Raw genomic sequence first — 16632 nt, forward strand, 5'->3', positions numbered from 1 at the left:
TCCAATAATTTAGTGGGATTCATGGATTTGTTTAAAAAAAAAATTTTTTTATTTTACCATATTTTTTTATGTTTTTCATAAAGGAATTTTTATTTTGCAAAATATTTAATAAATAATAAACTACTTAAAAATAAATAAATAATAAAACCAATAAAAGATGAAAATAAAAATCAAGAAAATAAAATCGAAAAACAAAACAAAAAAGAAAAAAAAACCTGTAATTCCGTCAGGTCAATGCAGGTCAACACACAGACCAACGGGTCTAAACACAAATCTAGGTGTTCTAAAACACTGACGTTTTGGAATACTATATAAGTTAAATCTACTTATTTCTCCTTCAGGAGTCCTCTGCTCACTCTCTCTCTAAATCAAAAAACGCCTAACCTCTCTCTAAAAAGGCTCAAAACTTTAATCGAAAACTAAAAAAAAACTCATTGGTTTCTGAAAATTTTACTAAAATTTTGTCGAAAACTTCAATCTTCGTCGAAAAATTCATATTCATCCTAAAACCCAATGTTTTTCCAAAAAAATCTTAGAAACCTCAAAATTCTTCCAGATCCTTTCAGAAATCATCCAACAACATAAACCACCTTCCTCGAAACTTAAATCTAAACCTAGAAACTTCCAAATGAACTCAAATTTTCAAAATCAAAATCCCTGCAACCTAGAACTTAAACACCAAGTTCTTACACCAAATCCACTGTTCCTTCCAAAATCTACTTTGTGTTTTGTTTCATCGTTTTTGCATCCAATTTATAAGCATCTTTATGATAGATTTTAAGAAACGAACAGAATTAATTCAAGCTAGAATTTTGAAATTTGATTCTGTCCAAACAAAATTTTAGGTTTCTGATTTAATCTCAATTTAATTTAATAATTATCTTAATTAAAAACCTTTGACTATATTAATGAGATTTTGATCTCGGTCGATTTGAAATTTCTATTCCCTTATTTAATTACAAATTAGAAGAAAAAAAAGAAAAAATAAAAGATAATAATAATAATAATAATGGTATAATGATAAAAATATAATATGTTGTAATGTAGTATAATATAATATACTATCCTACTATATATTATGCTGTGGTATATTATATTATAATAAATTATAATAATATAATAATATGGTATGCTAAAAGTTAACAATTGATTTCGAATAAAGATGAATGTATACATCTGTTGAGCCGCAACATGCAAGAAGCTACTGCCAGCCATTACTTCCGTAAGTACCCATCGTCACCAACTACAAGGGAGACGATTAATTGTACCTTTTTGTTTTTAATTCCTTTTTTTTTTTTTTAAAGAAAAAATTTCAAATAGATAAATTATTTAATTTTTTATATTAAAATAAAATAAATTATATTTGATAATTTAAAACAAATAATTATAAATTTTGAAATAATTTTAATAAATAATCATGATAAAATTTAAATTTAAAATTTTTTCATCACAAAAAACAACTTTAACTTATTAAACTAACCACTTATAATTAATTCTTCTTTTGAATCTTAAATGAAGTCCTTAAAATCATATTTTCCCATTTTTTCTAAGCAGCAAAACAATATTTTCCTACTCCTCAAAAAGAATGAAAAAAAGAAAGAACGTGTCATTATATATTTGTTTTTCGTTCTATCAGAATCGGTTTATGGTTTTGTTTTTTTTTTCATCTCTGCACGCTCACTTGTCTCCACCTCTTTCATCAGTCATCCCTTACCCTTGTCTCTTATCTCTTATCTCTTATATCTTATCCCTATGGGCCATTGATTGGGGCATAGGTGACCGACTTATTCGCTCATCATCCCTCTTCCACACTCCGTGACCTGCGGCACATCACCCGTCTAACCTAACCACAGCCAGCTCTACAAGCCAGCCTCCACATTGTAATCTTCCATTGCTTTCATTCTCTTTGCCTGACGATTTTCGACTCTAAAAAGTTCAATCTTGAGTGGCTATTTCTAATTTCTACGAATTATAATAATTGATTTTGTTGCGTGTTTCTAATTTGTTTGCTTTTTCTTTATAATTTTTTAACATAATGGAAAAATATGGTAAGGGATGGAAACTTGCTAATTGAATAGTTAAATTTCATAATTATTTTTTATTTTGTAATTCACCATTAATAAGTTTTCCATTCTGATTCTTTGTATCTTTCTTATCAAGCAAAGACTAAGTCTTGCCATTTGAGTGGGTTCAACTGTTCAAGTTCAACAGTCTCCTCTTGCAATGTAAGTGCACATTCTTTAATTAAATTGTATTCTTGAGAAGTCAAAAGTGACCAAATTCATTCTAAGAGTTTTAACTTTTTTGTAAGTGATGCTTACAGAAGAAAATGAAATTAACCCAAGTGTTTCTGTCGATCAAAGGCAATTCTTGAATAATAATTCGGTTTGGTTAAAGAAAAGAGAAAATGAAATTTGGGATAATTCGGTTTCGGTTTTAACAATGAACACCCCTAGCAGTGAGCTTTCCTGAGTGCTATGTTGCATTTTTCTCTTTTTCTCCCGGATTATGGATTGTTGATTGTTCATTTCTCTTCATGAACATTAGTATTTGGTATTGTAGTTTTTCTCATTCTTGTTTGGTATTTTCACTTGTTGCTCTGTGAAAAAATAGAGAAAGGAGGCCATGGAAGGAAAAGCCCTTCCCTAGCCAAACCTACTTAAAACCCTTAATTTTCGTTCCAAAACAAGTTCATGATCTTCCATTAGTAAAATTAAGAGTTCCAAAACAATTCCAAGAAGAAACCGTGCAAGTTTGGGTAAAGATACTAGTATTAGTGCTAGGAATGCTGCTAATGATGATCTAGTAGAAGAATGGGAATTGGAGTTTTTGGAGAGCTTGATCCATTTGGTTGTCAAGCACCCAAGAAGAGGAAAAAGCAAGAGAAGTCTAGGTTGCTTGAGGATACTGAGGGGATGGACAATGAATTGGTGTTTAAAGGCTAGGAAAATGGCACTCAAATCTATTGAAGCTAAGGGGACTAACTCATAAAGTTGAGGATTTACTAGCTGCCAAAATGAAGAAGAAAAAAAAAAAGAAAAGATTCACAAACAAAGATAAGATTGATAAAGAAAGCAAGGAGATTGAAGAAGATTTTGATTTTGATTTTGGGGAAGATATTAGCTTGGAGGATTTCAATAACAGAATTGATGATAGTATCCATCAACTTCGAAAGATGGTGAGTATGATGGCAGGTGGGATGTTTTTACAGAAGAAGGAAAAGGCAATGGAAGAGTTTGATCAGAAGCTAGCCCAATTCTCTGGGCCATCTTATCATAAAACAAGAAGTTAATTTGAACAAAACTATAACACAAGCATATGCTGGGGAAGAAGAGTTGGAGATTACAGCCAGAGATGATTATGGCTGTTGGGAAAGGACTGAGTCCTTCACCTTTTTCCCCTTAAATATTGCCACAGCACTTGATAGAATTACCAAGAGTATGGAGAATGATTAGTAGTTGCAGGTTGGCATTTGCTCGACAAAAAGAAATGTCAATGCTTATAGGTATTGCAATGACAGTACTTCCGGAATGCTTCGCACAAGGTACTTCAAATATTTCATGGGCACCATCCAAGATTGGAGGGGACTTACATTTTTTTGTCAGAAATGGATAGGGTTGCAGAAGGTTAACGAGTTCAATTCTCAGAATGTTGCTAATATTGCTGGGTCTTTTGCCACAATTCGGCACTCTGCGCCCACTCTCTTTTTAGAGTAAGATCATTGGGTTCTACCTACTTATGTTGCTTATTGAAGAGGAAGAAATATCTTTGTTGTTAATGTGCCTTGGAAGTTAACATGGAGTAAGATGAAGTAGTGTGTGGGGTTTGCTACAGAATTTTGATGATATAATGGGTAGTGTTGAATCTTGAATCTTGATCGAGGAGGACCATGAGAAGGATAGAATAAGCAGAATAGAAGAATGCTTATCAATACCTTACTATTGTTTACGCTTCCTTTGTCATATGTACGCTGTAGAGGTCATATAAGTGTATTTGAAAAAAAAAGAAAACCCTACTCTTTTCATGTATCTTTTTATCTTTTTCTTTAGAAGCGCAATTTCTTTCACTTTTTTTTTAATCGTTGTAATTTTTATGTTTTACTCACCTACCGAGTATATCAAAATTTAATAATCAACGAGGCGATGTATTTTGTTCTTTTTTATGTGAACAAAACTCTTGTTGAAATTTGGTGATAAATATATTAACATTTCTCAGGTATTATACACTAAGATTAAATTAGACGGATAATTTATTCGAACTTATAAAAAGTTTAGATATGAATATTAAATTTATTGAATGGATTTGAGCAAATAAATGAGATTTAATCAAAAAATAAGGTTGGATTTGAATTCAACCATTTAAGACTCGGGTTTAACTCGATCCGATTTTGAAAATTAAAAAATACTTTTTATCATAATAAGATAAAATTTATTTGCTTTACTTGTTATGATGGATAAAATTTATTTGCTTTATTATTTATGATAAAGTTTATTTTATACAAAATAATGATTTAATTTTAAATTATATTTAATAAAATTAAATTGGATTTAAATTCAAATGACTCATAAATTTAATTAAAATTAATTAAATTGGTTAAATTAATAATTTATAAAAAAAATTTTTAATTTTAAATGCTAATAGTTTTAGTAAATTTGAATTTTATTATTACATGTAAAAAAAATTTTAAGTAGAAAATAAGAGTAAAAAAATCGAGCCGAATCAAACTTGAATTTATTTAAAATATTAAACTATTATATCATACTTAATTCAAACTCAATTCGATTTAATTTACGAGTAAATTTAGATTAAATAAAAAATTAAAATAATTTCCCTTATTTTCTTATTAACTAAATTGAGATTCAAAATCGATATTTTTGCTCTCCTTCATGCATACTTTTGATAAGATTTCATTTGACGGTCGGTGGAAGTCATATAAATGAAAGATAAATTATTAATGCTGATTATAAACTAACGGTGATTGCTGGACGCCGTGGTTCTTCCGTTGCTTGTTTGAGAATTGAGATGTGTGGTGAAAATGGTTACAGCATAAAGGATAAGCGATAGCCCATGGGCCCTAGCCGTTTCGGCTCAATGTGGGCCACATCTATTTACGCTGAGTAGCTATCATATTAGTTGTATTATTTTTATTTAAAAAATTTCAAAGGGGTGGGATTTTTTATTTTATTATTTGTCGGAAAACATGATGGGGATTTGTTTATTTATTAATTAATTTATTATAAGAAAACAAAAGGGTAGTCGAACATTCTCATTATAGTGTGCATTTGGTTTGTTTTTTTTTATTGTAAGCAATACTAATCAGAAATTAAAAGAGAGAAAAGAAATAAGGAAGAACATTTTCTTTCTCCTAATCTCTCTGTCCACTCTCTGGTAGGCTCTGTGGTCAATCACAAAACTTAGATCAAGATCAAGATCAAAATCGCTGCTTGCAGGTACATTGTCATCTTCTATTACCCTCTTCAAATTTTCAATATTGGAAAGATGTTGGATTGGATCCTCATTCCTCAACCAAAAAGATGATTGATTTGGATGTAGGATTAGGGATCGGAGTAGTAAAGTAGTACATGTATGTATATAATAGCAACATACTATATCTTTAGTACTAGTAGTATGTGAGAAAAATTATCTGGATCCTTTGGTTGATGTTTTACACACTGATAACTTTCATGTCTCAGATCTCTATCTTCTTGCAAGTTTCAACTGTTACGAAGCTGTTCCCTTTTTCTCTCAATCTTTTTCCTTTTCTTTTGTCTGCTCTGCCTGCTTGTCTGGTGTTTAGACAAAATCCTGTCCGGCTGTCCCTGCTTCTAGCTTTCACTTCTTCATTCACACATGCACATAAAAAACCCTCTCTGGTTTTCGATCTTTCTTCACTTGACAGTTGCAGAAGAATTGAGGTCTATGTTGCTAATTTATGTAGTATTTACGGTTTCCTGTATTTTCTTTCATCAAAAGAAAATATATACATATATTTCCCATATTTTCTAGATTCATATTTTGATTAAATACTTTGAATCTTTGCTTTTAACTTTTAAGGTATGTCATCATCTGATAAGCCAGAAATAGTTGAAAGGGATGTTAAGGACAAGGCAGATGACAAAGAAGACAAAGGTGGATTTATAGAAAAGGTCAAGGATTTCATTCATGACATTGGTGAGAAGATTGAGGAAGCTATCGGCTTTGGTAAGCCCACTGCAGATGTAACTGGGATTCACATTCCTTCCATCAATCTTGAGAAAGCAGACATTGTCGTTGATGTCCTCGTAAAGAATCCAAATCCTGTTCCAATCCCCCTCATTGACATTAACTACCTCATCGAGAGTGATGGAAGGAAACTTGTTTCAGGCTTGATTCCAGATGCTGGAACCATCCATGCACATGGTGAGGAGACTGTCAAGATACCAGTTACTTTGATATATGATGATATCAAAAGTACATATGATGACATTAAGCCTGGGAGCATCATTCCCTATAGGATAAAAGTAGATCTCATTGTTGATGTTCCTGTTTTTGGAAGGTTAACTTTACCACTTGAGAAAACTGGAGAGATCCCTATACCTTACAAGCCTGATATTGATCTGGAGAAGATACACTTCGAGAGATTCTCTTGGGAGGAAACTATTGCAGTTCTTCATTTGAAATTGGAAAATAAGAATGACTTTGACTTGGGACTCAATGCACTGGACTATGAGGTATGGCTATCTGAGGTCAGTATTGGAGCTGCAGAACTCCAAAAGTCCACCAAGATCGACAAAAATGGAATCAGTTACATTGAGATTCCTATGTCTTTCAGGCCAAAGGATTTTGGATCTGCCCTTTGGGACATGATTAGAGGAAAAGGAACAGGTTACTCTATGAAAGGTCATATCAATGTTGACACTCCTTTTGGAGCAATGAAATTACCCATCAGCAAGGAGGGTGGCACAACCCGCCTTAAGAAGAACAAGGAAGATGGTGGGGACGATGATGATGAGGTGTGTTAATTCTTTTATTTGCTTGTTAAGTTTACTGTTCAACATTAATTGGATTGTGTTTACATTGCTGTTTTAGAATACCTGTTACATTTGTTCATTTTCTTTTACACTGTTTGGTAGGAAAAGAAAGGGAGGGAAGGGAAAAAGGTGAGGAAAGAAAAACAGATGGGGTTCATTGTGTTTGGTATGAAAGATGGAAAATCCAGAGTAAAAAAAAAAAGAGATTAGGGGTAAAGTCGTAAATAAATTGTCAATTTAAGTGAAATGAGTGTTTCCTCAACATCTGGAAGGACTAGATTTTGAGGGAAGGGGGAGATGCAAATCCACTTATTTTGCTTCCCTTTTCCTACTTCCTTCCTACCAAAAGATAAAAAGGATAGAAAGAAAGTGAATTTTCGTTTCACCTTCTTTCCTTTCTTCCTCTTACCAAACACAATGTTAGTGTATTGGATAAATATTTTAATGAGGTGTAAATCTTACTCACTTCTTATAGCTTTCATTTTCGGTAGTTTGAAGGTCGCAATATTGATAGAATTATATGTTACCTTATTTTATAAGTTTATCCTTCTTTTGGGTTTTGTATTTTACTCTCATAAAGTTTGATCTGCACTCTTCTTGCCGTAAATACAAGAGGAGGGATCTTATGTCTCCTTACAAACTTTTGCTATTTTCTTTTGAAAGCAAAAAAGCAAGAAACATGTTTTGGATGTAAAAGCAAGTTATGTTTGTGAAGAATTAGAAGTGGAATTGTAAGTTTTTGGAGAAGAAGATACATGATTTACTTGACTGTAAAGTAATCATGTTAGGAATAGTGCTGCATTATAAGTAATTGTTTATTTTTAAATTTATGATTTTGCTTTTATCCTTTGATTTTTAGTTTAGCACCTTTTAGGAAGCGGAAAGCAAATACCACTTGTAAAAACCAAACAGAGACCAAGTAATTTTTCAACATTCTTGATGATTGAGAAAACTCTAATTGGTATGACAATTTCTTAAAAATAGGTAAGAGACAATTGTTGCTGTAGCCGCACATGAAAATAATGAAATGCCTGCCCTTCAAGATATTTACAGAACATATCAATACATCATTGTCGTATTAATGAATATCAGAGTAGATATGTGACTACTGACTCTTTTCTTTTCCTTTCTTTTATTAGTTATCAGGTTTATGCATTTTTTTGGTTATGTAACTCCATATTTAAATATTTTGCTTGCAGGATTAGAGCAAGATTGACAGGGATGGTTATCTTGATCATCTTTTGTTTCATTACAGATAAGAGTTCATCACAATAATATTCTAATAGAGTGTTGAATTTATTTAAGTTTTAGATTGTGATGGTAACATGCAGAATAATTATGGAAGAGATGGTACCTATAAATTATGCGTATATGTATTATGTATGCCTGGGATACGGAGGCTTGGTTTTTATTTTGCGCAGCTACTGTGAATCTGTGTTTGAATTTACTGTTGTGACTGTTATTTTCTTTTGATATGATTCCATGTGTTTTATCTATAATATTTGGCTACAGGAGGGAGGGACGCTTATAACTTATTTCCATGGGTTTCATCCTTGTTTGTGGTCTTTGGAGAACATTATTGAGCCAGTGATGGTAGAGTTAATGTATAAAACTAATTTACGAGAATCTCCGAGTGCTAAAGTAAAGCTTCTCTTCAAAGCTCACCACTTCTTTCTCTCTCTCTCTTCGTCGTCTTTAAAACTAACAACTCTCCTTTATTATATTGCCACTACTCTTCTATTCTATTGCCACTCCTCTCATTTTCCCAAAATACTTGTTTTTGATGTTCTTTATATCTTCCGAATTATATGTTACAGGTATTTCATCCCAGTTTATTATATCTCATTCTATTAATTTTAAAACAATAAAATTTTCCAAAACTATTTTCCTCACTTTCCTATATCTTTCAATACATCTTCAAGGAAAAGAAAATTCCCAAAATAGTTGGATTTTGTTTGAAAGAACTCGAGGGCGTATAGAGAGGAGAAAACTCGAAATTCATTGACCATCGACAGCGTAATTTAGCCACTTGTCATAAAACCAATCCTAATGATGATTTGTTTTAAAGGTCAAACTGTTTTAAACATGGACAAGTCTCTCCAAAGCTTGGGCTTTGTAAGACCAGTCTTGTTTAGGGCTCATTTAGTTGCCCATTTAGCATCAGTCCCGCGCAATTAGCGCAATTCGCACCGCAAGCAAAGTGTTTGGATGAGCGGTTGAAAATTTTCAACTGGACCGTATCTCCAGTTTGGGGCTCAATCGCCATTGGAGGCCAGTGGAGATTTTCAACTTGCAATCGTGGATAAAAATTCTCAAATACCCTTATTGTATACATTTTAATTGAATTCAACTCTTTTCAATTTATTTAATTTAAAAACTTTAAACTGAAAAGGCCATTTGGTGAGATCTCAAATATTTTATATCGGTTCCAATCCTCATTTATTTTTTTAATTTATTTCTTTTCTTCTTATTATTCTTTGCTTTTTTTTTTTATCGATGTTTATAAAAAGTTTTAACATTTTTATCACTCGTGTAATAAAGTAAATTATTTAAAAATAAATCATATAACGTTATCATTTTTATTAGTAATTTTTAATTACTTATTAACTTCAAATTTACCAACTATATAATAAATTTTATTATATAAAAATTTTAATTTGATATATATAGCTTTCAGTAATTTTTAATTATTTATTAGCTTCTCAAATATATATTATAAATTTTATTATACACAAATTTTATTCTAATGTCTTTAATGATTAATTTTTTTTTACTATAATTAATCTCATCATTAGCACTATTTTTTATCCAAATATATATCATGTCATTGATTTTAATTTTATCATATAACATCTAATATTACCACTATAATAAGTAATCTAACATTCATTGTTATTTTTAATTTCATCAAAATCAATCTCATTGACTGTCAATCTCACTATCTATCTAAATGGATCTTTTGAGTACGAGAGTTTCATCTTTCAAGTTGTTCATTTTTCGAGTGTTGTTTCGGGATTGAGTTTGGAGTTTCTTGTTTTTAGCATAGTTGTTGTACTGTCTCTTTTTCTATTACAGGGTGGAGGGATGGCTTTTTATGAGCAAATGGCAGACGATGTAGAAGGGGCATGGAAAAACCTGACATTCACGGAGGAGGAGATGGAGAGTATTTTGACGTTAGATCTGGTGCATGAAACAGAATCTGAGGAGGGGGAGAAACATGGTTGGTAGGTCAGTTACTGATCAAGTGGAATGAGGCAGTTATCTAAGAGCGAGGATAGAAATGGATTTATCCAAACCATTGAGGAGATTTGTTTCCTTGATAAATGTGCAAGGTTGAAGTATGAGCTGCTATCGATTTTTTGTTATGAATGTGGGAGAGTAGGGCATCTCGACTAAAACTGGAGAAGCCATAGCAAAAGACGAAAGGCGGTATAAGGACTGGTTACGCATTTCACCGGTGAAAAAGGGTTACATGGTGTACTCTGGAACACAAAGGAGGATTGTTTCAAAGGCTCAGCAAGAAGGTCCGATGTCTTTACAGTGAAGAACAGAGAGCAATGAAAAGGATTCAGAACCTAACTCAGTGAAAGCGAAGGCGGCGACGAGTAACTCAGAGAATGGAACAGTGACAGTGGCAATGGCGAAGACAGAGATTCGAAAATTGTCCATGGTAGGTGGCGAGAATCAGGGAGCTAACCATGGATCAGACAAGGAAACAAGGGAGGCAAATGTGGTCATGGAAAGGAGATAGAGAGGGCATAGAGCAGCAGAAAAAGGACCGAACCCAGATTCGTGTTTAAATGCTGATGGAAAGGTAATCAGGCTAAATGGGAGAGTGTCCAAATCCAGTTGAAACAAGGAATCACAGAGGTATAAATAAAGCAAAACAGATTTGGGAAGGAGGGTGTATTGAATTAGGAACGGTCATATTGGCTCTTATTGTCTGGAGCTCCATTTGGTTTAAACTGCACTTCCACTTGGGTGCAGTTGCCAAAAAAAGTTTGTATCCAATGCATTTGGATGTCAAAGCAGTATCACGTTTGACTACTTTTTCTTATTGATGATTTTAGTTTTAGTGAGTAAATATTGGCTTCCATTTTTTTTTCCTTTTTTGTCCTTTATTTTATATTACAAAAACAAAAATATCCTTATGGTTTAATTTTTTATTTTTTATTTAAAAATTATAAAATAATTTTATTAATTTATTATAATAAAAAATTTTATTTATTATATAATAAATAAATAAATAAATAAAATTCTAATTAATTTTATAAATGTTAAATAATTTAAAATTTTTATTAATATAATTTTTACTCTAATATTTTTAATAATCATTTTCTCTTTTCACTACAATTCATCTCATCATCACCATTATTTTTGCATCCAAATATATATCTCACGAGTGATTTTAATCTCACTGTTATAGTATTCAATCATATTGCTATAATAACTAATCTTATATTCATCATTATTTTTAACTTCATCCAAGTCAATTTCACCATGAATCCAAATGAGCCTTTATTGAAAATAATATTGTCAACTATTGTAACTATAAGATTAAAATTAGTAATGAAATATATATTTTAATATAAAAATAATAATGATAATGAAAAGAAAATTGTTCATTAAGGGTATTAGATTAATATTTGTGTATAATAAAATTTTTAAATTATTAATTATTTATTATTTATGAAGTTAATAAATTACTAAAATTATTTTTATGTCAAATAAAAGTTTTATTTAATAAAAATATTGACATATTATTTTATATTAAAATAATAATTAAGATTTTAAATATTAAAAATTATAAAATACATTAAAATATTTAATGTTTAAAAAATATATACTTATAAAAATTATAAATAAATATTTAACAAAATAAAATTAAACATATAAAATATAATATATAAAAAATTAAATTAGTTTAAATATAAATACAAAATAAATATAAAAAACAAAAAAAAAATAGAAACTAAAATTAATGGACAATATGGTAAAAGGTCCAGTGCACCGGCTTACTAGACCCTTTTAAGTACCATCCAAAAAGTGTTTTTTTGTCTCGAGACTCTTTAATTTTCGAAATTTTGATTAATTTAAAGTGGAATCAAGTTACATCTTACGAGAATAAATTTTTTAAAATTTATTATTTTTATTCACTAAATTTGAAATTAAAATTTTATTTAAAATGGATCGAACTCTTTTGCTTTTTATATCAATAGACATTAGTCCTATCCAAAAAGTACTGGTCAGTGGAGTTGGATACTTCACTGCACTGTCTGATGTCCAAACGATTTCAACTATCGCACTTGCACCAAAAAAAGGTACCGGATGACGCCATATTGAGGGTTCATTTGGATTCAATCACACTCGCGTTACAGTGCGATAGAGTAATTTTTTTGTGTAATTGCACTTAATTGATTGTTTGAATTACACAACTGTATTGCAGTTGTGCTAATGTGGCACCAGTGAGGTGATAATTTTTCACCAATGAAGTGAAAAATTTTCGCTGGTGGGGAAAGTGACAGTGAGCCACCGTAGCTCACCTTGGATACTTTTGTTTTCATTAATATTTTTTAATTCAATTTTATTCGTATATATAATTTTATGAAAATTAAAAAAATTATGAATGAATTTAAAAGTAATATTTTATTTTTATTCATTATATTTTTTATCTATTTATATCCTTAAGTAATTAATTTTTTAATGTTTTAAATGTTAAATAAAATTAAAATATGTATTAAAATAAAATTTTAATTTACTTTTTAATTAATATTTTTAATTATCATTATCATTTTTATGTTATTATCACTGTTATATTTACATTTAAACATATATATCATTACTAATTTTAATTTTATTATTATAATAATTAATCTCATCATTATTATTATTTTTAATCTCATTAAAATCAATCTTTATCGTCCATTCAAGTATACCACTTCTCAATTCAAATGTAACCTCAGTCATCCAGAACCAAAATCAGGGGAGTAAGCTGAGCTGGAAAAAAAACACGTTGCACAGAACAAGTTAGCCAACAAACAAGGAAAGAACTGGGAAAGAGGAAGGCAGGCGAGACTAACATTGGAATGGACAATATGAAAGTTGACGAATCAGTGCAGAAGTAACAAGAAGAAAAGGACAGACGCAGTAAATGTCGAAGCGGCGATGACTAGTTACCAGTCCTACCGCGAGCAAAGAGACTCATGACATGAAACTATCATGTGCTTGGGAACCGCGTGTAATTAAAACATTAGCATATGCTGAGGAAAAAAGCTCCTCATATAGTTTTTCTCAGCAAGACAAAACCACATACAAATAAATTAGAAAGAATAAAAAGGAATAAAAAAAGTGTGGGATGAAAAAAAGTTGCAGAAGCAGTGCAAAGGAAAACGGTGGTGGGTTAGCCTTGATGTGGAAAGAAGAAATCAATCTCAATCTACCTAGCTTTCAAAGTACTACATAAACATGGAGGCAGTTGACAATATGGGGACAATTGTATAGAGAATTACTGGTTTCAATGGTGACCCTGTTACCAGCAAAACGAGTATATCTTGGAACTTAATTAAACAGTTGGCTCAACAGTCATCTAAACCATGTCTTTGTTTTGGAGATTTCAATGAATTGTGTGGACACATTAGAAACTAAGAGATAGGTTGAGACCGAAAAGCCAAATGGAAGCATTCTGCGACGCTTTAAAGGTGATTGGGTTGGAGGATTTAGGCTTCACGGGACCACGGTATACATGGGAATGTGGACAAAGAAGTGATAATAATATTATTCGGGTAAGACTGGATAGAGTGGTGTCAAAAAAAGAATGGTGTGATTTATTTTCAAACTACAAGGTATACAATTTAACTACTTCTATATCTGACCATTCGCCAATTTTAATTCAGACTGAGTGTAACCAAAATAACTAGAAGAGAAGGAAAGTAAATAGAAAGTTTCTTAAAACTGTGTAGGTAAAAGAAGGTGATTGCGAAGAGGAAATTAAACATGAGTGGTGGAATAATGGTGGCTGTCTACAAGGGAAAATACAAAAGGTTGGTGAGAGGTTAAAAGGGTGGCATAAGTAGAAGTTCATGGCAGGAAGGATGAAAATTGTATAACTTTCGGCGTTAGGACAGCTCAAAAATCAAATACTAGATGATACAACTTATCTCATATGCATAATGTGAAAGAGAAGTTAAACCAAGAGCTAGAGAAATAAAAAGTGTTCTAGATGCAGAGATCGAAAGTAAATTGGCTGCATTAAGAAGACAAAAACAGTGTTTTTCCATGCAAAGGCAACTCAAAGGAGGAATTGTAATTTGATCGAGGGTCTCAAGGATGACCAAGTCACATGATGTGAAAAGGAGAGAAAAATTCAAGAGCAAATGCAGCCCACCAAAGCTCCAGGTCCTGATAATATGCCAAAACTTTTTTATAAACATATTTGGCATGTTATTGGAACTAATGTTATGGATTTTTGTCTTTCTATTTGGAACAGGAAGGGAGATATATCAGCTATTAACCATACTCATATTGACCTTATCCCTAAAATTAGAAAGCCAAAGAGTGTCACACATTTCTGGTCGATTAGTTTGTGCAATGTCCTTTACAAATTAATTGCCAAAGTTCTAGTAAAACATTTCAAACTTGCCTTGCCTTCTTGCATTAGTTTGAGTGCTTTTGTCTCGGTCATATTAACAACATACAATTTCCTTGTAGTCTACGAACTTTTGTATTTTTTATAATCTAAAAGAAAGAGGAAAGAGGGTTATTTTGCATGTAAACTAGATACGAACAAAGCATATAATCAGGTAGAATGGAACTTTGTGAGAGCCATGATGGAGACATTAGTTTTTCATATAAATTTGCGATTTGTGTTTTCATATCATATAAAATATTAAAATTCATATATTTATGTTGTGTTTTATATGAAAATTATACGTCACAAATCATTCAACACGAAAACATAAAATATATTTTTTATTAAATTCATATATAATTATTATTAAAATTTTAAATTATATCATTTTTGTAATTTTTTCATATTATATTTATATCATGTTACCAAATCTTGTATTAGATTACCGGACTAGTTTCACCCCATTGGATTGCTCTCTTAACGAGATGTGTTACTTCTGTTTTTTATTCAATTATGTATCACTAATAAGTTCTAGCTACAAAGGGAACTTCACCAAGACAACCCTTTTTATCTCCTTAATTTTTGACATACAGTGTAGGCCTATCAGCCTTTTTGCCAAGCATCAAAGGAACAATTTGTTGCATGAAGCTCAAGCTAGTCGATATGGATCCAGGACCACACATCTTTTTTTCGCATATGATAGCTTGCTTTTTGCTAAGGCAAACAAAAATGAAAACAAAACGAAATGATGCGAAACTTGTTAAGGCACTAAGAATATGGCTCGGGTCAGAGAATTAATTTTGATAAATCTAATTTGTTTTCCAGTAGTAATACGAACGAAAGACAAAAAAAAGCAGATAAAGGAGCAGTTTGAGGTCCAACAACAACAAATCCTGAGAAATATTTAAGACTTCCAACTATGATTGGGAAAGGATGAAGAATGGCTTTAGAGAATTAACAAAAAGATTGAAAATGAAATTAAAAGGTTGGATTAACAGATGCCTGTCTTAGGAGGAAAGAGATCTTCATCAAAGCAGTCCTGCAAGTAGTACCATCTTATGCAATGAGCTGTTTCTTGCTTCCATCGTGATCAAAGTATATAAATGCGCTGATCTGCAAATATTGGTGGCGACACGAAGAAAAAGAAAAAGGGGTACACTGGTTTAAATGGCAAAAAAACGTGTCTATCAAAGTTTGATGGAGGCATGGGTTTTCGAGAAATGGAAAATTTTAACAAAGCTGTGCTGGTTAAGCAAGGTTGGAAGTTGATAAAAGAGACCAACACGCTAGCATATAATGTGCTCAAGGCAAAGTATTTTCCAGCAACCTCTTTTTTGGAGGCTCAAATTGGGACAAACTCGTCTCTAACAAGGAGAAGCATATGAGGTGTGAAAGATATTGGATCATATATGGCATGCAACGGCGAGTTGGTAACGGGCATAGCATCAAATTTTGGAAAGATAAATGGTTGCCTTTCTCAAACACCCTCCTGCAGCATCCGACTCCAGGCACCATGAATCCTACTAGCTTGGTTATGGAGCTTTTGGATGAAGACACAAGACAATGGATTCGAGAACTTGTTTACTCTTTGTTCAGGGAAGAGGAGACCAAAGTAATATGTTCAATTCCAGTCAGTCGTAACGAAAATCCAGATATTTTAGTTTGGCACTATGATGAAGGAGGTACGTATACGGTGAAGAGTGGATATAATCTGCTATGCAATATTAAAAACAATATAGACTTAGCTGACAATAGTAATACTGCAACGTGGAAAAAGCTTTGGTCTACTGACGCTCTAAACAAGATAAAAAACCTAATTTGGAGACTCTACCATGAGGTTGTGCCAGTAATGATAAATCTTTAGAAGAGGAAAATGAACCTTGATAAGATCTGCTTCAGATGTGAGGAAGAAAAGGAAACAGAGCTACATGCGATATCTAGGTGCCCTTGTGCTATAATTATGTGGCACCAAATGGTTGTTCTTAGTGATACTTA

At 31.6% G+C, this 16632-nt stretch overlaps 1 protein-coding gene and 1 pseudogene across 1 annotated transcript; both read left to right on the forward strand.

The window, feature by feature from the left end:
• The first annotated feature begins 1166 nt into the window (after positions 1–1166).
• On the forward strand, positions 1167–4238 carry LOC111310677 (RAP domain-containing protein, chloroplastic pseudogene; annotated as a pseudogene).
• Positions 4239–5299: 1061 nt separating this feature from the next.
• On the forward strand, positions 5300–8509 carry LOC111312123 (Late embryogenesis abundant protein, group 2). The gene is made up of 3 exons (XM_022912150.2): positions 5300–5450; positions 6055–6992; positions 8210–8509. Exons 2-3 carry the CDS (start codon positions 6057–6059, stop codon positions 8213–8215), a joined length of 942 nt encoding a protein of 313 aa, XP_022767885.1. The 5' UTR covers positions 5300–5450; positions 6055–6056; the 3' UTR covers positions 8216–8509.
• The last annotated feature ends 8123 nt before the right edge of the window (positions 8510–16632 follow it).

Source organism: Durio zibethinus, chromosome 1, assembly GCF_047325235.1.
Source record: "Durio zibethinus cultivar Kanyao isolate XHJ-2024 chromosome 1, ASM4732523v1, whole genome shotgun sequence".
In the NCBI taxonomy this organism is placed as follows: domain Eukaryota; kingdom Viridiplantae; phylum Streptophyta; class Magnoliopsida; order Malvales; family Malvaceae; genus Durio; species Durio zibethinus.

Excerpts from the sequence above, each read along its gene's own strand:
- LOC111312123 (XM_022912150.2), top strand. The coding sequence starts at position 6,057 with ATGTCATCATCTGATAAGCCAGAAATAGTTGAAAGGGATGTTAAGGAC.